This window comes from Daucus carota, chromosome 5 (genome assembly GCF_001625215.2).
Source record: "Daucus carota subsp. sativus chromosome 5, DH1 v3.0, whole genome shotgun sequence".
Lineage (NCBI taxonomy): Eukaryota > Viridiplantae > Streptophyta > Magnoliopsida > Apiales > Apiaceae > Daucus > Daucus carota.
This window is the reverse complement of record NC_030385.2, coordinates 1166361-1188997: the sequence shown is the minus strand read 5'-3', so window position 1 is coordinate 1188997 and position 22637 is coordinate 1166361. Positions and strand designations below refer to the sequence as shown.

Below are 22637 nucleotides of genomic sequence, written 5' to 3'. Positions count from 1 at the left end.
ATGCTTGCAGGTAGCAAGATTCTGTACATTCTCGTCGATCAGTGTAGTAAATCTGAATTAGCTAGTCTTGAAAAATCGATATATTATCTCTTGTTGATGATCGTAGTAGAAGCAAAACATTTTACGTACTCAGAAAAAGAAATGGTAAAAAACCATGAGCAATAAAGCAAATAATGCTTGTTGCTTCAGAGAGATTGCTTTCCCCTGCTCATCTTCCTCAGCAGGGAAGCTTTCAGTTGGAGGTGAATAGAGAAAAGCCATCGAAACGTCGGAGTTTCTCTCTACTTCACTGCTGAAGATCGGTCTTCCGATCACATGCTTGTAATTTCCACCACTCCATGCCTGATCATTTTGAGAACAAAATTGTTAGTTCTTACGAGTGCAGATACCTTACTTCCGAGTAGGACATACTGTTTTGTTCTGAAAGTATCCGCGTACCTGTAGTTGATCACCGACGGTGACTACCAGAGCATCCTTGTCAGGGCTAAAAGTCAGCCAGCCTTTCTTCGAGTAGAGATGAAACTCAGAAGATCCATGGCAGATGTGGAAACATAATGCATGAGGATATTCCGATCCCCTTATCAACATTCTGATCACCTCATATTTCAGAGAACTGCTGCCGCCTTCGTTCTGATTCTCCGGTAAATTGTGGCAGTGCTTGTACAGATAACAAATCGAACCAATCTGTTCTTGCTCCTTTCTTCTTCCCCGTTCCTCGTATTTCCAGTTCCTATTATAAATTTGCTCCAGAATTTTCACAAATTTTTCGCCTGCCTTTTTAATTTCAGAGAATAACATTTCCATTTCTTTGCTGAAATTTCAGAAAAGTAAAATCCGTCCGTGAGCCTTTTGTATCATCGAAAGAGTAATAAGATTAATATTGCTGTTATTGTAAAATATAATACGGTCCTGATAAAACTCTTCTCCTAAGACATGAAATTAAGGTTTTAGGAGAACTGATCACTTAACACGGTATCAGAGCAGGATGGTCGTCTACAATCCACTCTCGACCCAAAAATGGATTGTCGACTGAGGGGAATTGTTATAAACTAAAATAACAATACCTGAAATTCGAATGTTGATGAGGCATGAATCCCTCCATTTCCAGCTTCATCGCTTTGTCTAAGCACCAAACAAACTCTTCACTCCTTTCTTTTTCCTCTTGATCGCCATGAGACTCTACGAATCCATAAGGCCTCTCGGATGACCTCAACAACTCTGCCTTCTTTTCATCCGATATTTCAAATATTCCAGCACCTGCATTTGTAACCGATTCAATAAGTTCCTTTGGTACACCATGGTTAACAAGCTCAAAACAGCCTATTTGGCCTATTGACTCCACAACCGAAATGAACGAATCATGATCCATGAACTCCAGTGACTTAAAATCAAGTTTTGGAGGCTTTTGAGCTGGTTTTTGGCGCGGGAACACTCGATCAGGAAGCACCAAGTCAGGCACACGTAACGAATGCTCAAGAAATTCTGACAGCACGTCATCATTCGCGACAGATGATCTGTGTCCTGGACCGACAGGCGATGGAGGTGGTGCACGAAACTCAATCGCCTTAAAATCTCGTAAACTCTCTAGTGAAATCGCCATTTAATCAACTCCTAAACTCTCCAATTTTCGATCCTAATAATTTCTACAATCTGTAATAATTTAATTTTCCTGATCCCGAATGCTCATGTGTTTATAAACAAATCTCCGCGAAAGCAATGGTCCTGTTTTAAATTCTGATCACCTTTTTTACTGGAAGGAAAAAAAAGGAAGAGAAAAGAAAGAAACAACAGTGAACAAATTGACATGAATGATGAAGATGTCTGGAGTTGTTGCCATGGGATTGAGTATCACTTTCACTTTACATGTGTTTGCTTTATTCTTAGTCTGCTTTCCAGCGTTTTGGTAATCATGGACTGGACTGGAATGTTTTTTCTTCTGTGCTTCCATTGATTGCTCCCAAAGTAATCTATCTCATGATGCATGGCCGATTGTAAAATTTCGAAACTTAGCTTTAATAAGAGATTTCAACTTCTCAGATTCTGACTTATAAGTCGAAAATTGATTTACAAATTTTTTACATAAACGGCAAGAATAAACTGATTCAGTCCGTAAGCTGGGCCGACCAAACACCACCTATAACTTTCCTAAATACTAATAATAATATACTCCCTGGATAAGCATCAGTGTATTAATTAAAAAAATATCCGAAAATGTCACGAAGCAATGTCATGCCATTCGGGACCTGAAACTTATAGTCCAGTCTTGAAAATTTTCGATCCGGTTCAGCTGTACTAGAAACTTATGTCCAATTGACAATTGTCCATGGACAAAAAAGGAATCACATGGAATAAGCCTTATCCAGAGAAGCCCATGAATAACTGATTTGTGAAATGTTGCCCTGTTCTTTGTGTCTACGGTCACTTGGTCAGCTGTTACATGTTGGAATATTGTCATTTTGAGCATCAATTTGAGTGAAGTTCGGCTACGTGTTCGTGGCGGGTTATGCTTGGATTATGTTCTTCTCCGAGAGAGCTTTTCAATGCATGTTTATTCACTCAAAATGACTAAGGAATGGATAAGTTGTGATGATCCAAAATTGCTTCCTTAATAGTAGAAAATTGAAAAAGAAAACTAGTATCTCACGCAGAAAAGAATATGGGCCTTGGCTTTATATAGTAGAACACTCATGTGGTGTTTAACTTGTGTTAGTATGTTATGCTCCACCACTTACGTGCGCGCAAGGGGTGCAAATTGTGGGATTTCGAGGCAAATTTTGTGGCTTCGCAAGTCTCGGGCTTTTCTGCGTGCAAAATCTGAGCCCGAAGAATTACAGACTAGTTTTGCTGAATTTATTTTTCCACTGGGCTTGTGCTCAATTAAATTGACAGAAATTAATTTTAATTTGATTTTGGGTTAATTGCTTGGTTTAAATTAATTCGTTTTTTGATTACGGATTTCGTGGGAGATTTCCAAGCAAATTTCATGGTTTCGCAAGTCTCGGGCTCAGTATTTTATATTTGTCATAAAACGTGCGTGTAGGTACGATGTATATTGATTTTTAAGTATTTTTTATATATCATATAGCGTACGTGGATGTATGCATGCTGAAATTTTTTGTTTTCATTCAAAAAAATTAAAAAATATTTGTTAGAAATATCATTGTATGCATAAATAAGATATGATATCAATAATGACGATAGCAGATCACCTGAATTTCTCCGTTTGTTCATGTTTTTCCATTTCTCGCACATTTTTTAATCATCTTGGTTAAAAGTAGTCAAAACACAATTTTGAGCGGGTCCAAAGAGGAGAAAATATGTGCGTCTCTGCCTTTCTGGTGGTTCCGGCAAGAGTCCAAGTCTCCGAAACATACCATTATATTCGTTTTATATTTAATGATATTATTTCGATGCGCCTACTATTTTTTATGTATGTGCCTGCAAATTATTATTGTCACCAGTGTCTAAATTAACAGTCAATGGACTTGGGAAACCAAGTTATGAATCACTTATAAGTTATAAGTAGGGTTGACAGCTGTCATAAAGGAGTCGTTCATAAATAAAAATCGATTTCAATTTAAGATTCGATTTGATTCATTTATTTTTATTGTAAATTTTAAATACTAATATATCTTTAACAAATAAATAAGTCAAAATTTACACGATTTCGTCTCGAATTCAAATTTTTTACTTAGCTCGAATCCAACTCTAATTTTAGATATCAAATAAATGCATCATTTGATATCTATAATCACTTTAATCGAATATATCTTAGATGCATGAATATAAGGTTGTGAGACGCTATTTGAATCATGAATTTTATTTTATAAGTTAGGTAAAAGATATGCTGATTATTAGCAAATAACTGGATTCGGCTAGAGTTTAATTCAAAATCGATCATATATTCGTGATTTTAAACAACTTTCTTTTGTAAGACTCAAAAGCTCTGCATAGTTTATTTTAAAGATTTCATAATTAATTCAACTCGAATAAAGCTCAACTCGCAAAGACAAACATGATAGGCATGGGGGAGTCAAACTAATATTTCTCTGATTCGGAGAAAATTAACAGAGTATGGACATCTACTTTTTCAACACTTTGGTGACAAATTTGATGGAGCTGATCGTGACTGCCGGCAAGTACGAACTATAAATAAATCAGAGTATATATATTCCTCCATAATTTATACTCCCCGTCCCCGTGTTTATTTACGTTCACTGTTTTGAGATTCCTAAGTATAGTTGTATACATTTTTTCTAAAATTTTTTTTTTTAATAAAAGTTTAAATATCAAATTTTTATTCAGGAAAAAAAATTAAAAAATATATTAGGAAACTATACTTTAAATGAGTGTGGAAAAATGTGCAGAAAAATAACGTAAATAAATGAGGGGGACCGGAAGAGTACATGCATAACATACTTGTATAATCCATGGGAGAACGTTTTTAATTGATGAGCGGCTGGTTATTAATTAAGATAACCTTAAAATATCAAATTATTATAATACAATTTGCTTAATTATCCCCGGCTGCTAACATGAGCAACTGACTAACTGTTTATAATTAGAACACTGAAATTTGTTTGCTTAGTAGAATATTCGTAGAAGAATCAAAGCTGGGAGAATTTTTAATATACTTTTTACCAATAAAAAATGAAACAAAAATTGTTTAAATATATTCATACTTGTTGTGCTCCATTTTTGTACTGCTCTTAATTGTGGATGATTATGTTGAGGTAATTGGTTCAATTATAAAAATATATATGTGTTGGAGAAATCCTACAATTATAAAAATAAAATATTATATAAATTTGGGTAATGCTAGGTATCCCAAAATTTATTTCCAAAATATTTTCCCAAATAACGTGGCAGACACAGTCTCATTATTTATGAGTATCAGTGTAACTAATCCCGGGGGATTTGGGAACAAATTTTTTAGTTTCCGGTTGGATGTGTGGTTCAAATCCTCTATCCTAAATCCGCATAATAATGAAAAGAGAAGTCTCAGCAAAAAATAAATAAAATGAAAGTTATATTTTTAAATATCTGATCATGTCTTAATTTTAAAAATATCATGGTTTTTCGTTTCAATTTTATATCATTCCGATCCAGAGACGAGAAAATCTAAAGTATGGTTGCAACAACCCAATTTGGGTGATTATAAATTTATAATATTCAAACAAGACGGACGCCGGAGTCGTCTAAGTCGAAAATTAGATCACTTTAAATTATGGACCATATATTCTACTATATGTATGTGGTGGTCTGATCAGCTTCAAAGTTTACACCTACTGCCTTGACGAAATTAAAAGTTGATCGAAGTAGAATCTTACTACTGCCATACAGCAGGAGAAAATGGAAGACCAGCTGAAAGAAAGCTTCGGTTAAGAAAATAATGATTTAATTTTACGGAAAAAATATATTTACGATATTTTTCGTATTACATATTTAACAGGTAAAAATAAGTTATTTATGTTGAAAGGTTATGTTTATATATATTTTAGAGAGATAAGTGATTTATTTCAAGAAAATTAAAATAAGTGACACAGACGGAGAAGTTGAGTCCAATGTTTGGTCATTGTGTTTTCTTTTAAAATTACCTGACCATTTAAATTATTATTTCTTGACCCTGTACAAATCCCTTCTAGTTGGTGTAAATAGCCATCTTCCAAATATTATCCAGCCAATTTTGTTTTGACGAAAATAAAGACTTATATTCAAATATAATTCATATTTATGTAATATTTTAAGTATTGAATATTTGATAGCTACAAAAATGTATATTTTTCAATATTATTTTAAAAATAAATAATTTAATTTTAAGTAAGATAAATCAAACTTGCTCGTAGTTTTATAGAGGCCGTTTGGGTGAACTTAAAATAAGTGTTTCTTGCTTAAAATAAAAAAGTGGAGTAGAAGTTAGAAGCAACTTAAGATTTATAAGTGATTAAAGTGTTTGGGAAATAAGCAGAAACTCTGAAATAAAAGCTAACATTCCTAGCTTTTTATAAGTGTTTCTTGATTTTTTTACACAAACGGTACAAATAAGTGCCTCTAACTTATAAACCAGAAGCCCGGCTTCTAAGCCGGAAACAAACACCCATACTCTCTCTCAATTTATTTTATTGTCTTATATGACTTGTTTGTGATCAAAATAACCAAATTTTGATTAAATATCACACTTAAATTATAAATAAGGATGTAATAAGATTTGTACTACTGAATGGTACAGTATGTTTTATCTACTATCATATATATTTTTTCAAAATTTATTAATTACAAAATTAAAGGATAAAATATAGGAGTAAATGAAAATGGTCGAGAAGCTGGTGATTTATCAAGGGAAGGTAAGATCACTGACATCAGTGTCATGCAAACGTTTTATTTGATGATTTCATGTCCGGTTTTCCACAAAAATGAATACTTTATTTAACTGATTTTATATTATAAGTAATTAATAAATTACATAAATATAATAATAAAAATAATATTTATCAGTAACTCGTTTATATGATGATATTAATTTTAGTACATATGGTCATTTTACTTTAGACCGGTTTGTCACTCAGTTAGGAAAACAGAATCTTTTTAGTGTAAAATCGAAAATAACTTGAACCATGCACTCCAATTCTCGCCAACCGTGCTCTAATTCAGCTCTGAATTAAGGAAGCTCTGTTTACTTCGGAAAGAAAACATGATTTTAAAGAAAAAAGAGTAATAGTAGATGGCATGGGACACCAATAATATGAATATATTGGTGTCATGATTTCATCACCAATAATTGTTGAGGGATTCCTAATTTCTTACTCCCTCTGTCCCATTTTAACTGATGTTTGACTTTTTAACATGTATATTAAGGTGCAAAAAAATAATATCTACACTCAATAAAAAAATTCAATTCTTATATCAAATAAAAGTTTAGATTCTGAACTTTTATTTGATATAAATTTTATAAAGAATAATTATGTTTAGATGTGATTTTCTTAACACCTTAAAATACGTGTAGAAAAGTCAAAAGCAGTTAAAATGGGATGGAGGGAGTATAAGTTTTGTCGGTGTGTGCTCATGGGCGCATGCTAAACGCGGAATTTGATATATTTGAGAAGTTTTTATTGGTGTGGTTGTTGTATTTGCAGGGGGTCATCATTATTAAGATATGAGAGCCAATCAAAATCTCTCAATTCCAAACTTGTAAAATTTCGCATTTAGCATGTACCCATGTGCACACACCGGAAAAACCATTTCTTATCACTTGAATGTGCTACTTCACGAGACAGAACTCATCTATTCCCGTGCAGTTCGATTTGCTCAAACTATCCCAACACATTACTTTTACCCATTCATGCACAGGAGCTCGTTTCCAAATCAGTAAAATAGTACTCCCTCTGTCCCATTTTAACTGATGTTTGATTTTTTAACACGTATATTGAGGCGTAAAAAAACAATAGCTATACTCAATAAAAAAGTTCAATTCTTATTTCAAATAAAAGTTTAGATTCTAAACTTTAATTTGATATAAATTTTATAAAGAATAACTATGTTTAGATATGATTTTTTTAACGTCTTAAAATACGTGTAAAAAAGTCAAAAGCAGTTAAAATGGGACGGAGGGAGTATATGAGTATTATACATAGGACTCTTTATCGATAGAAATAGACCATGATGTAACTTCAAAATTTTGATACACCGTCGATTTTGTTATAATTCATGGTAGTGTATTTAAAATAAGATTTTTAAAACTTGGTCAAAATTTCTACATAGGATCCTCAAAAATCTTATCAATAGAGAAAGACACCAATATAATCCCAAAATCTCTTATACATTGTCAATTTTGTCATATTTCGTTGTCATGTATGTACACTGTCGTTAATTTTTTTTTATTTTTTTTACTTAAATCTATTAAAAAATTCGTCTCGATTTGATTGATCCTGTAATGTTACTGATGTGGCAATATATGTACTACATTGTCACTTGTGAGCAAAAATACCTATTTTTTGTCCATAATAGTAACGTCCTTGGCAAAATATTCACACAATGACACAAACATGCTTTTCAAAACTAGAAAAATATAACAATAAACATAAACATCGACCAAGTTGGTCAATAAAATTCAGCCGGATTTGTCATCTTCATCAACCACTTAAGTGTCCAAAAAACTTAAATTTGTTGATAAGATACAGTGGACACGTTTTTCTGTTAAGTAGTTCTTTTTATAGGAGTATTAAATTCGATATCACCGGTAAAATTCGAATAAATTAATTACTGGTAGGTAGATTACAGATTCATAGCATATGACTAGTCATGCATAAAATATCACTGTTGCATGAGATCATTCCTAGCATATTATAGTAAATAATATTCGATGTCGTATACATGATTATTTTTAATTACAGATTATTTAGATGATAACAGGTCGGCTTAAAGAAAGTCAAGAAAAGGCATGAGGTTTTGTTAAATTTAATACCAATCGAATTAATTGATAATTAATTTAGGGAGGATAAACACATGCACATGGACAAAACGATTATTATTATTAATTAAATTGGAAAGGTAAGTGTTATACGCAAAAATCACCATGAAGACCCGGCCCATAAAAGAAGATTATGATAGGCTCAAGATTGGACCAAGCCCAAACTAGCCATGTCAATCAGAAGAACCCACATCAAGAAGATTGGGCGCACCCTATCTTCAGGGCGCCAAGTTGAAGCTTACAGAGAAAGATCGTCATTTGAAGGGCAGAAGGGGACATATTTTACCTAGGGGGACGCCCTTGGATATGTATAGATCCTACTGTTAATTTGTCGAAGACTCTACCTTGTAGTCTGAGGAGTTGCCCTCCTTGGGAGATAGAGAATGAAGATTAGAGAAGGCCTTGCTCTGTAGTCTGGCGAGTTGTCCTTGTCGGGGAGCATGTGGAACCTTCTCGAAGGCTCGCCCTGGAAGGCTCTATCTCTGTAGTCTGGCGGGTTGTCCCTGTCGGGGAGTAGAGAAGCGTACTTGCATTTGGGGTAAGCCTTGGGTGCTCGAGAGTCTACAAGGCCCAAGGCTAGGCCTCATCGTATTGGACCCCTTTCGGGAGGAAGATTCTAGAAGGGGAGGCCCAGCCCGCTTGGGTCTCTTAGGAGAAAGAACTACGTACCGGCTTGATCCCCTATAAATAGGGGTACGTAGGCACATCGTGGGCATAGGTAACTCTTGGGAACGAGAGGCCAGTGAATGGACCCCTAGTTTTCTTCGCGATCTTGAACCCTATGCCTACGATCTCAGCCACATCCAAACATAACCAATCACCACCCCCTATTCCGACGAACAACCGCCGCGACAAATCTTGATTCACGCCGCGAACCTCATCTTTGTTAACCTACCAGTTTTCTCCGTTAACAGTAAGCGTTTATAAAGATGAAGAGGACGAATAACACATACTCTCCCGTTTTAAAATATTAGTCGTTTGAATTTTTGACACAATTCTAAATCATTTAAACATATAACTAAGATTATGATTTTTGAAAAATTTCTTTTTCAAATTATAATATTAAACATATATTTTTATTTTTTTTTTAAAAACCTCTTTGTTTGCCACATATACACACTTCCGATGTTAACTTTATAGTTTCATTTATCTAGGTTTACATTTTCGGCATCTTTGTAACTATTATTCAGCATGTAGATAGATAGGGTGCCGCTCCTCCTATTTCAATTTATGTGATTAGGGTTTATAAACACTACACCGGTCTAATAATGACTTTTATATGATAAAGTCAATTGTGATGTTACCAATGTTGGTGTAATTTGAATCTCTTGAAATATCTTTGATTTTATTTTTAACTTTAAAAATTTTGAAACTGTGTGTTAAACGATAAGAAACAAAAAAACTTTTCGTATGTTACTTGTTTTCCAACCTGGTTGTATCGACAGTCGGGGGTTTGTCGTGGGTGTATTTTATTCTGATTAATGAAAGTACTTCCTTTTCTGGAAAAAAAAGAGAAAAATTTTACAATATTTTTACATTACTTTTTCGCACGTATTTCGAGACTTCTATAAAATATAGTTTTATGATATTTTCTTTTCAAAAATTTCCCAGATGTTCAAAATTTTATTCGGAAAAAATCCAAAAAAAAACGTAATTAAACTATATTTTATACAAGACTCAAACTACGTGCAATTAGTGAACATAAACAACTTGATAGGAGGGAGGTAATAGTATTTAGAGCACAAGAGAAGAGAAAGGGGAAAATGTACATCCATTATCAACTTATTATAAAAGTGCAAAAGGCTGCTTCTAAATTATCAGTGTGTTATAGGCTATGTTCATTTAGATGAAATAGAATGAGTGAAAAATGGAATGAAATTATATAAAAATTTTATGGAGAAAGAAGAAAGTATGAGAATGATATTGATTAAGGGTCTGTTTTGGAGTGCAGTTACAAATTGTTGTGCGGTCAGGAAAAGTGCTAGTAAAAAAAGTGTTGTTGCAGAAATTAGATAACTGTTTGGTAATTTTTTTGATATGGGTTTATTTTGAGTTATAATATATAAAAAAAAATTTTGTTAATGTTTGGTAGTGAAATCTGTAACAGCCCTTGCAAAAGTCGAAAAACAGCTTTTTCCAAAGGCATGAAAAGATCTGTTTTTTCTTAAAGCAGCTTTTAGCTGCTGTTCGGAAAAGTTGTTTTAAAATTTACCAAACATTTCACTTGCTTTTCAGCAAAAAGCTTATGTTGCTGTCTGCAACAGCAACACCAAACAATACCTAAATATGAACGAATTTAATTTTTTTTATGATGAAAATTGAAAGGAAGCATGATGCAGAAGTGAAATGAGCATTCCTTCCAAAATATGTGGGTTATAATTCTATTTTTTTTTGCCAAGAGTAGAGCGGATTTCATTAATACTTTGAAAGAGACTCAATCGGGAAAATCCCCACTGATCATGCAACCAGGTTAAAAACAAATAAACGAGTTAAATAATTCGTCATTTTGTTTTCGAATTACTTAACTAACTGAATACAATATTCTTAAAATTAAAAATGACAATAATGGCTTTCCGAGCAATCCAGCCTACATCTCCCCTGAAAACAGTAGCTTCACAATTGACTCTCACAGTAATTTCATGGATAGTGCAAAATTCAGAGAACTCAGTTACAAAAATAGATATTAAAGGCCTCATGTCACGAACATATATTTTTTGTGAAAGGTGAGCGCATATGATTTTCACTACAGTGCCAAACGCACCCCAGCTATACTTGACGAACACCAGTTATAGACATGTCGAACGTATTGTTGATGCGAGATTTCCAAATCTCTCAGTACATCGTAAAATTTATTTTTAACACAACTAACGCTTCATATAAAACGAGACACATGCACAAAGCGAGACAACACATAAAAAATAACTCAAACAGAAGGATACGAAAAATTCAAATGGAATTTTCAAGATTTGGTACAAAAGTCGATTCTATTGAAGAGGAAACAAACAAAAGAGGGTGTTTATTAATAGAAAACTAAAAACATGAAGAGAGGTGTTGTATAGATGGTGAAAAGATGGCTAGCATTTGAGATTGGTATAAGAGAAAGAATTGAAATGGAAAGAAAGGGAATAGAGATTGAGATAGGTAGAAAAGATGGATAAGGAGATGGAGGCAATTATGATTATAAGAAAGGATATTAGGTTGAGTATTACAGAAGATGTTTTAGAACAGAAACAATGTGCTTATAATTCTTTTTAAAATAGTAGTAATGAAATAACTGAGAAAACGAAAACTGTAAATATTTTCTCAAACCAACATCAAAAATCATTTCATTTTATCGAAATGAACACAACTTAAATGACTAAAAATATGATCAGAGTATCTACAAAAGTTGTGCTCGTAATATGGGTTCGTTCCCGACATTCCAACATACGTTTAGCTAAAAAAATGATGGATAATTTAATTCTAAATTTTTAATGTATGTATAGAAGGTGTTCTAATATCGGGAAAAGATTATCTCATTTTATCATAAATAATTTCTTTTTTATAATTGATTGCATTTTAATCGAATATTAACCATTGTTTTTATAAATAATTCTATACCCGAATTTTGTCCACCAAGACAAAACCTTTTCTACACAATAATCGAACTTCAAAACGCATCATCCAAAATAATTGAATTCCAAATACAAATAAGAAATTATTCAATTGTTCTTACGTTTCCATCCATCCAAACCAACGTTTGGGGATACAAAACAAAGCAAACAATATTGACCACGTTGCATCACCAACCTGGAGATAATTCAAGGCAATGCACATAGCCGGGCCATAGCACATCAAGTGGGCACTCGATTAGTTAGTTTCCATTCTTTGTTCCAAGTTTGAACACTATGCAAGCGCAGTACTATCACAGCTCTCTATTACACCACGAGGTCACGACTTTCCTAGTAGCAACCAGACTCCATTAACTAATGAGTATAAAACAAATTACTAAACACAAAAATGTATCACGCGTGTATCAGATGGTTGGACAGTGACACTTATGTTGTGTTTGGTTAGGGTGAATGGAATGGAATGAGTAAAAATAAAAGAAAATAATAGTGTAGGATGGAGGACTTTGAAAAAAATAAGTAAGCGCAAATTTTGTATGATAAGATTTGGGTCGAAAATAAGTATGATAAGGAATGAAGCAATCCTTCACAAAATGGAGTGTTTGAGCTTTAGTTAAGGATGATAACAATGGAATGGTAGAAGGAATGATATTATTATACATTCAACTAAATTATAGTTCAAATCTCATTTCATTCCATCCATTTTCATTCATCCCAACCAAACACAACATTAAAACTTACTGTCTTGAGGTCATGAGGTCACGAATTCGATTTCCTAAACGCTCTGGAAATAAGTGGACTACGATGCTCGGGAGTGTACAAATATGTCCAACCGGATTAGTCGAGGTGCTCACAAGCTACTCAGTGACTTAAAATAAATTATTCATAAGTCATCCATAAATCACTTTTTTTATTAATGTATTTTTAATAACTCATAAATTATTAATAAGTCAAAATTATTCAAATAAATATTTTAACTTATTAATTTATCTTAATCTTTTAAGTCACAATTTTAAAGACAGCCAAAAACAGAGCCAAGGATGTTCGAATCTCCTATATATATTGAGTCCCTTCATTGTGGAATCACACCCATTCTCTCCATCTCTAGCCTGCAAGCCAAAAGAGAAAGGGTCAATTTATCATTTACTTCTACAGTGTGGACTGAGTAGTAAATCTTTTCTAACAAAATAATATTTTTCAGCATTTCACCAACCCCCAGCATATTTCCTGTTTAAAAAGACCGAAGCTCTTCTTAACAAATCCAGGAACCTCTCCCCCCTCAGATATTCGTGTCTCTCTCGATTAATTTCCCGACACCTTAAAATTTTACGAGAACTGGTCAGTTATAGTATTTTTGTCAATTTATTTCTCATGCATGTATGTAATTCCTAACAAATTTATCTTACATGTTTTTATTTATCCGGCTCTTTTTACAGGAAAAAGAATTGGCTGGAACGGAGAGAAATGGACGAAGAGAAAGGCAGGCAGTACTCCGAGAGGCGAGGGAGCCGGAGAATGAGCCGCAGCCTGAGCCGGAGCGTGAGCCGAGCCGCGGCTAGCCTAGGCGTCGAAGAAGTCTTCGGGAGCATGCGAAGGAGCAGCCGAGCCGCAGACGAAGACGAGGAAGCCTTAAGATGGGCTGCTCTAGAAAAACTCCCAACGTACGATAGATTAAGAACAACCATCATGAAAAACTACAATGCAGAGTCGAGGAACCAAGGCCTTACTCCGGCTCACAAGGAAGTCGATGTCCGAAAACTCGGAGTCGATGATAAACAACAGTTCATCGATAAGCTGTTCAAGGTTGCAGAGGAGGACAATGAGAGGTTCTTGTTGAAACTCAGAGATCGAGTTGACAAGTACGTAATTACTCTACTAATTAATTTAATTAATTTAATTAGTGCAGACTTTATTTGGTTAACTACTTTTTTTAGTTAGTTATTATTAAATTTTACAGTTGAGAAATTTGATTAGATTTTTTTTTTTTAATTACATTTCGTGGAACATTAGTTAAAGTATGTCATGAAGAAGGTCTCTCTCAGTTTATGAGCAGACGGCAAGGGGAGGATCTTTGCATGACCTCATACTAATTTCTTCTAATTGTAGTTTACGCGTTAATGGCCTTTCTAATGGCCCGAAAGTTATTACCACGGAGATCCTGTTTCTGTTTGACTTAACTAATTATAAGTAACTTAAAACGTGGATTTGTGGATTCAGTTACAATTGGCAACTTTTTACAATTGAACTGGTTTAATTAATGAAATTGAGTAGTTAAGGTTAGTATAACTGCTAAATTAAGTGGTTTAGTTTAATTATTAATTTTTGGGTGGAAATTGCAGAGTGGGAATAACACTTCCGACAGTAGAGGTCAGATATGAGCATCTGACAATAGATGCTGATTGTTTCGTCGGAGACAGAGCACTTCCGACGTTACCAAACACTGTCCGTAATATCTTTGAATCGGCTCTGAGTTGCTTTGGGATCAGCTTGGCTGAGAAGACAAGGCTCACTATTCTTAAGGATGCTTCTGGCATTATCAAGCCATCGAGGTATTTTATATTTGAACGAGTAGTCTTGTAATCTTACAACTTAGTATCTGTTCCAATAATAATTCTCAAGGTATATTTAGTTATTTACCTATTTAAATAACCATGCAATTACTAGTACTAGTACTGCATGTAGTGCTCATGACAGAAGATGATTAATTTTAATTTGTATTTACTTGTTTTTTTTTGTGAAAATGATAGGATGACCCTATTGCTGGGCCCACCTTCTTCTGGGAAAACAACTCTTCTGCTGGCCTTGGCTGGAAAACTGGACTCTAGCTTAAAGGTCTGTTTCATTCCAAGCTGCAGTTTTTGACTTGATTAGTTCTACTAATCTAGTAATGATTGCCATGTAATAATATTTGTGCGATGGTTAAGTATCTACTTCTTATGAAATTGATGTGACGGCCTCTGTTGTTGCAAGAGAATTGTGCACTTAATTGAGTTACGTTAATCTGACAAACTCTGACAAACAGGTTAGAGGCGAAATTACGTACAATGGACACAAGCTTAAGGAATTTGTGCCACAGAAGACATCGGCATACATTAGCCAAAACGATGTTCATGTCGGAGAAATGACAGTGAAAGAGACCCTGGATTTCTCTGCTAGATGTCAGGGTGTTGGATCCAGATATGGTACTTAATTAAGTTCTTTAATTAAGCTATGAATTAATAATTTTTAGGGTCTTAAATTAGCGTCTCGATGTCTAATTGATATCGGTGAATAATGTGTGTAGAACTCCTGACTGAGTTAGCAAGGAGGGAAAAGGATGCCGGGATATTCCCTGAAGCTGAGATTGATCTTTTCATGAAGGTATAAACTTCTCGACAAATGATGCCATCAGTTATGTGCTTGTATGTTTTAAAACACGTAAATTTGTGTCATTTTGTTCATCATCTTTTTTCACTTGTTTTATAGGCTACTTCGATTGAAGGGGTGGAGAGCAGCTTGTTTACTGATTACACATTAAGGGTAAGAAGGGCGTTCTATCTATGTTCATTTCCTTTGGTTGACGAACAACCTTTTTCGTTTAATAGTACTATAGTAGACTATTAAGCTCTTGTCCTTTTGCAATCTAACAGGAACAATGGATTTACATAAAAATATAGACTGATTATGATATTGTTGAACATCTCTTCACCTAACAAGGAAACTGTACTCTTATGTGGACCTTTTATTACCAACCAATGCAGATACTTGGACTTGATGTTTGTCGAGACACTATCGTGGGAGATGATATGATTCGAGGAATATCAGGAGGCCAGAAGAAGAGAGTAACAACAGGTAATTAACCTGATCATATAACCCTTCGATGCTTAGGTTTAGGTATGTATGATGAGGGCACTGGACATTGACAGATAACCAAATCCAGTCTTCCTTTTTGTCTTGCTGTATAATGGATTAAGAGAACTAAACAACTTTCGACCCATCATAAAATTTTGATTTGTCAGAAAGAAAATTCTATTCAGGATTGGTAAGAAAACGACGTTGCTGACTATACCCTATCGTCTGGACCACCCCCCATCAATCCGATTTTTTCAGAGACTGAAGTGTGAAAATTTACATCTGTGTATGGTCAGGGAGGGTGACATAAAGATAGCCAAGGTTACTTAGTCAAACATTTATGTGAATGATTACAAAAAAACGACGACAATTAAGAGAGACACTAGTAGAACCAAATAAAGTGCACTGGGGCACCCTGATAGCTATGCAGAGATTAGTTATATCTTAACAACTCCCCCATTCATCATTCATTTTAGTGACTATATGACTATATCAATCAGTTATCAAATAAATGTGATGTAGACTGCGATAATATCATGCATCAGATGATCAGAGCACCTAAAATGCTATATGGTACCTGCAATTCTTTGTAGTTTGTGAACATCTTGGCTTATGTAACTCATACGTATATTTCCCTTGGTAGATTCTGCGTAAAAAATTAAAAGCATGCTATTATACATCACTACGTATAAAGTTATGATCTACAAGTTTAAAGTGCTGAACTTTTTTACTGTCTGCAATCCTTTTATAGGAGAGATGATTGTTGGACCCTGTAAGACATTGTTCATGGATGAGATTTCTACGGGTTTGGACAGCTCTACAACGTTCCAAATAGTTAAGTGCCTGCAACAAATTGTTCACCTGACTGAAGGCACTTTATTGATGTCCCTCCTCCAGCCAGCCCCTGAGACGTTTGAACTTTTCGATGACATTATCCTCTTATCTGAGGGCCGCATTGTGTACCATGGCCCAAGAGAACATGTAGTTGAATTTTTTGAGAATTGTGGGTTTAAGTGTCCAGAGCGAAAAGGAACAGCTGACTTCTTGCAAGAGGTAGTTGTTCGATATTCCAAAGCCTGTAACTCATGTGAATGCTAATCCATAACTTTAAAGAGCTTCCTTTGCAATGTGCAATGCCATAAGGTTTGCGCTGTGCTTTATTTCGATAAACACTGAAAATGAGTAATTGCCACAGGTTACGTCAAGAAAGGACCAAGAACAATATTGGGTGGACAAATCAAGAGAATACAGATACATTTCAGTGACAGAATTTTCCAACCGCTTTAAGCGTTTCCACGTGGGACTGAGGCTTGAAAATGAATTGGCAATCCCATACGACAAGACCAAAAGCCACGATGCTGCTCTCGTGTTCAAAAAGTACTTGGTTCCTAAGATGGATCTCCTCAAGGCCTCATTTGACAAAGAATGGCTACTGATACAGAGAAACTCCTTTGTTTATATCTTCAAGACTGTTCAAATCATCATTGTGGCAATTATTGCAGCAACCGTGTTTTTAAGGACTGAACTCAACACTGTGACTGAAAATGACGGTGGAGTTTACGTTGGTGCACTTTTATTCGGCATGATCATCAATATGTTCAATGGTTTTGCTGAACTATCTCTCACCATACAGAGACTTCCTGTATTTTACAAGCAGAGAGACCTTCTCTTTCACCCGCCCTGGACTTTTACACTTCCAAATTTTTTGCTCAGAGTACCCATCTCGCTTGTAGAAACTACGGTTTGGATGGTCGTGACATACTACACTATAGGGTTCGCCCCGGAAGGCAGCAGGTAACTAGTAACTACTAGCTAGTCAATTACATGATAGTAAATATTTAACTACTGTTAAATGCTGTTATTCCACTTCCGAAAAATGTGAAATAAGAGTGTATTCTGTTGACTTCCTCAGGTTCTTCAAGCAATTTCTGCTGATATTCCTTATCCAACAAATGGCTGCTGGGATTTTTAGGCTTATTTCTGGAGTTTGTAGAACCATGATCATTGCAAACACCGGAGGGGCCCTTGTGCTCCTTCTCGTATTTCTTTTGGGAGGTTTCATCCTACCTAAAAGTGAGTAAAAATATGAAACTACATAAACTTAGTTGTGAAAGTTTTCCTTCAGATATCACACTACATGGACAGGAATCAGAAGTTGTAGCTTGAACTTTGTGAAGATTTTTATCATAACTCATAATTGTTTTTCCTTCGTGACAGGTGAAATTCCAAACTGGTGGGAATGGGGGTATTGGGTTTCACCTTTGACTTATGGTTACAATTCCTTGGCTGTAAATGAAATGTATGCTCCAAGATGGATGAATAAACTGGTATGCTGTTTATCCGATTCTCATACTTGTTTGAGTTTCAAAGTTCGTCGTATTGAATTGTTCTCTTTAGTCAAAATAAGTATAGAAATGCTTCATAAAATATACTGCACAAACAAGTTTGTAAGCTAATGTTATACTTTTGTAGGGCTCGGATAACACTACTAGACTGGGACTGGCAGTTTTGAAAAACTTGGATATATATCAAAACCAGAATTGGGTATGGATAGGTGCAGCAGCTCTTTTCGGTTTTGCTGTTCTGTTTAACATTCTGTTCACCTTTGCCCTCATGTATCTGAACCGTAAGTTTTAATTTTATGTTTTCAAATATTATAGACATGGATTGTTGATTACCCACATTGTACTGACCTTTATGGTCCTGTTGTTCCTATGCTAGCTCTTGAAAGTAAGCAAGCTATAATATCCAAAGAGACAGCCATGGAGATGAAAGCTAGCCAGGAAGAATCTGCAGAATCTCAAAGACTTAAAAGCAGTTCGAGAGGAGCTCACACACTCCCAAAATCTTTGTCAGCATCTGATGGAAATAATACTAGTAAGACTTTTGCATGAACAAATATATGTAACATTCATCATTATCCATATAGAATTCTATTTTCTAAACTGGTCAAATGTTTTAGGGGAGATGGCACTTCAGAGAATGACCAGTAGGGGACTCAGTCGAAATGAAGATGCCAGACTTGAAGCTGCTGCAGGTGTTTCTCCAAAGAGAGGGATGGTTCTTCCATTCACTCCCCTCGCTATGTCTTTTGACAAAGTAAATTACTTTGTCGATATGCCTCAGGTTTGATTCGTCTTACTCTCTCTTCTGTCGCCCCCCCTCCTCAATCACACACACAGACACACACTACATTGTTGAGGTTTGATGATAGATGCCACTATTGGCTTAAAACTCATTAGTTCTCACATAGAAACATGGTTACAATATTAATATTTGTTACTTTTGTACAGGAGATGAAGGACCAAGGTGTAACCGATGACAGACTCCAGTTGCTTCAGGAAGTAACAGGTGCATTTAGGCCCGGAGTCTTGACTGCACTGATGGGAGTTAGTGGGGCCGGAAAGACAACATTAATGGATGTTCTGTCTGGAAGAAAGACAGGTGGATATGTTGAAGGTGACATCAAAATTTCTGGATTTCCAAAGAAGCAGGAAACATTTGCCCGAATCTCTGGATATTGTGAACAGAATGATATCCACTCCCCTCAGATTACCATTCAGGAATCGTTGATTTACTCAGCTTTTCTTCGACTCCCCAAAGAAATTAGCAAAGAAGAAAAGATGGTAAGCTTACAACAGTTCATGCTACATAAAGATTTATCATGTTAAGATTATAATACTAAACCGCTATATCTTCTTTTTTGCTGTCAGATTTTCGTGGAACAAGTGATTGATCTGGTCGAACTGGATGACCTCAAGGATGCTATTGTAGGACTTCCAGGAGTCAGTGGTTTGTCTACAGAACAGAGAAAGAGGTTGACAATTGCAGTTGAGCTTGTTGCTAATCCGTCTATCATCTTCATGGACGAACCAACTTCTGGTCTTGATGCAAGAGCAGCAGCTATTGTCATGAGGACAGTTAGAAACACAGTGGACACCGGAAGAACTGTTGTTTGCACAATTCATCAGCCTAGCATCGACATATTTGAAGCTTTTGATGAGGTAAAATACCTATACGAAGTCTAAATATGTCCCTATCTTGCCTCTCTCGCGCAGTATCTTATGTTATCATATTTTGGTGCATCAGCTGCTACTTATGAAAAGAGGAGGGCAAGTAATATACTCAGGACCATTAGGCAGCAATTCTCACAAAATTATCGAATATTTTGAGGTACCTATTCTTTGATATGATTTAAATATATTGGAATATATTGCTGTTAGTTTGATGGGAAACTAAGTGGAATTTCACAATTAATTAAAGGCGATTCCCGGGGTCCCAAAAATCAAAGAAAAATACAATCCTGCCACATGGATGCTTGAAGTGAGTTCAGTTGCTGTAGAACGCCGACTGGGGATGGATTTTGCAGAGTACTACAGATCATCAGCACTGCATCAGTAAGTCAAGAATTTAATTAGTGTGAGTCATGAATTGACAGGGTATAGTATCATGTTCCTGGTCTAACTGATTCTTGTTTTTGTAAGCAGAAGGAACCAGGCTTTAGTGAAGGAGTTGAGCATCCCACCTGCAGGGGCGAAAGACCTTTATTTCGCTACAGAGTATTCTCAGCCGACATGGGGACAGTTTAAGTCTTGCTTATGGAAACAATGGGTTAGTTACTGGAGAAGTCCTGATTACAATCTTGTTCGATACTTTTTTACCTTGGCTGCTGCACTCATGGTCGGGACAATTTTCTGGAAAGTTGGCACCAAAAGGTCAGTCTCCATTTTCTCCATAAACTCTAAACCAGATTTCTATTATAATCTCTCTGTATCCAAGGTGATATCGCTTTGTTTATTCATTCCTTTAATTATATGTTACAGGGACAGCAGCACTGATCTCTCGGTCATCATCGGGGCCATGTATGCAGCCGTATTATTTGTGGGAATTAACAATTGCTCAACAGTACAACCAATTGTAGCAGTTGAAAGAACAGTATTTTACCGCGAAAGAGCAGCTGGGATGTACTCTGCAATCCCTTATGCCTTATCACAGGTAATTATCAAAATCTTTCGATATCAATTTTCAACTCATCATTAAAACCTATTCAGACCTGCTAATCAAGGGCTTTCGTCGATGCAGGTCTTTGTCGAGATACCATACGTGCTTGTCCAAACCATATACTACACTCTTATAGTGTATGCAATGGTGTGCTTCGAATGGACAGCTGCAAAATTCTTCTGGTTCTTCTTCATAACATTTTTCTCCTTCCTCTACTTCACATACTACGGAATGATGACCGTGTCAATCACACCAAACCAGCAAGTAGCAGCCATTTTTGCAGCTGCATTTTACGCACTCTTCAATCTCTTCTCCGGCTTCTTCATCCCCAAACCAGTAAGTTACTTCCACATTTATCCTCTAAAAAATTCAGAATATCAAAAGAATAAAAAATAAATTCTAACCCTGCATTTTCCTGTTTCAAAAAAATTAACAGAAAATTCCCAAGTGGTGGATATGGTACTACTACCTCTGCCCCGTGGCCTGGACCGTCTACGGATTAATAGTATCACAGTATGGCGACGTAACAGACACCATCACAGTTCCAGGAATGTCGACTAAACCAACCATCAAATGGTACATAAATGATCATTATGGCTATGAATCGGATTTTATGGCTCCAGTGGCTGTGGTATTGGTTGGCTTTACAGTCTTTTTCGCGTTCTTGTATGCTTACTGCCTTAAAACATTGAACTTCCAGACAAGATAGAGGACTGAAGATCAGAGGGAGGTCTGTGAGTGTATATTTTTACGTAGAAATTCAAGAAATAGGATTCATAATAGTCGATTGAGGTTTATAGTAAGTGTGAATATATGAAATATTTATTCCAAGCAAAATATATGAATTTGAAGTTAGCTAGCATATTGTTTAGTTGAGGATTCAGTGTAAGACCCGATCGAGAATTTATTGAAATCCAAGTTTTCCATTCTGGATATATTTTTATGCTATAAAATTCATTATTGTAGTCAAAGTCGCGAACATGAACATGATACTTGTTGCTAAGTTATAAGATCATGTCGGGAACTTCCTGCGAGGATCAACCTCTCTTAATTCTGTGATCACGGGCTTGAATGCTGTTTGTCATCAAACTAGTTGGCTGTGACTTGTGAGCCTGTGCTTGTGCAGATGATTTATTCAGACATCAGTGTTGCTTTGCGAGATTCTAACATATATACTGACAGAACATTAGCAAATCTATATGAAAGAGCTTGAACTAGAATTCTCAAGGAGCCGAGGCACACTATTATGAAGATCCTCGATTAATCCTTATAAAGTTTTACACTTTTAAAAAATATTTTATTGCTTTAGCGATTACTATGCGATATGACTACAAATCCGTGATTTATCGATAAAATCTCCTATAAATTTTGAATCGACTAGTTAGTTGAGTTCTCATTCTCAATTTCTGCAACCATGTCAAGACATAAAAATTTATATACAAATTTCTTACTAGTCAGGACTTTAGTCTTGATTAAGAGCTATGTTTGAGTTTGGCCGAGCTTATGATCTCTATATTAACGTGATTTATTACTTAACGTGATTTATGCGATATGTTGAGAGTTTAAAATATTACATAAACAAATGTTTCATGTTTAAAGTCGAAAACGACTTAAAACTGAGACTTAAGCCCAAACATACAGGCTCTAACTCACACAAACAGGGGGTGATGTCCTGTTTTCCTACTGTCTTCAGCGTTCAATCATATGCAGCTGTATAGTTTTCCGAAAGC

At 35.3% G+C, this 22637-nt stretch overlaps 2 protein-coding genes across 2 annotated transcripts; one reads left to right on the top strand and one right to left on the bottom strand.

Moving 5' to 3' along the window:
• Window positions 1-62: 62 nt before the first annotated feature.
• On the bottom strand, window positions 63-1795 carry LOC108222114 (1-aminocyclopropane-1-carboxylate oxidase). The gene is made up of 3 exons (XM_017396017.2): window positions 1065-1795; window positions 439-811; window positions 63-342 (listed from the first exon to the last, which is right to left on the bottom strand). The coding sequence occupies exons 1-3, from the start codon at window positions 1598-1600 to the stop codon at window positions 130-132; spliced, it is 1122 nt and encodes a 373-aa protein (XP_017251506.1). The 5' UTR covers window positions 1601-1795; the 3' UTR covers window positions 63-129.
• An 11365-nt stretch (window positions 1796-13160) lies between these two features.
• LOC108222914 (ABC transporter G family member 29) lies at window positions 13161-21842 on the top strand. The gene is made up of 23 exons (XM_017396884.2): window positions 13161-13413; window positions 13512-13934; window positions 14415-14624; window positions 14823-14907; window positions 15098-15257; window positions 15359-15435; window positions 15541-15594; window positions 15816-15906; window positions 16658-16959; window positions 17102-17700; window positions 17819-17979; window positions 18124-18233; window positions 18379-18532; window positions 18628-18783; window positions 18869-19032; window positions 19200-19532; window positions 19620-19910; window positions 19996-20079; window positions 20170-20303; window positions 20394-20621; window positions 20730-20901; window positions 20989-21243; window positions 21344-21842. The coding sequence occupies exons 2-23, from the start codon at window positions 13540-13542 to the stop codon at window positions 21614-21616; spliced, it is 4488 nt and encodes a 1495-aa protein (XP_017252373.1). The 5' UTR covers window positions 13161-13413; window positions 13512-13539; the 3' UTR covers window positions 21617-21842.
• The last annotated feature ends 795 nt before the right edge of the window (window positions 21843-22637 follow it).

Coding starts and splice junctions, on each gene's coding strand:
- LOC108222114 (XM_017396017.2), bottom strand. CDS start 1,600: ATGGCGATTTCACTAGAGAGTTTACGAGATTTTAAGGCGATTGAGTTT. Junction 812..1,064: donor CATCAACATTCGAATTTCAG/GTATTGTTATTT, acceptor CTGAAATTTCAG/CAAAGAAATGGAAATGTTAT. Junction 343..438: donor CCGTCGGTGATCAACTACAG/GTACGCGGATAC, acceptor CAAAATGATCAG/GCATGGAGTGGTGGAAATTA.
- LOC108222914 (XM_017396884.2), top strand. CDS start 13,540: ATGGACGAAGAGAAAGGCAGGCAGTACTCCGAGAGGCGAGGGAGCCGG. Junction 15,436..15,540: donor AGATTGATCTTTTCATGAAG/GTATAAACTTCT, acceptor CTTGTTTTATAG/GCTACTTCGATTGAAGGGGT. Junction 20,304..20,393: donor AGATCATCAGCACTGCATCA/GTAAGTCAAGAA, acceptor TTTTGTAAGCAG/AAGGAACCAGGCTTTAGTGA.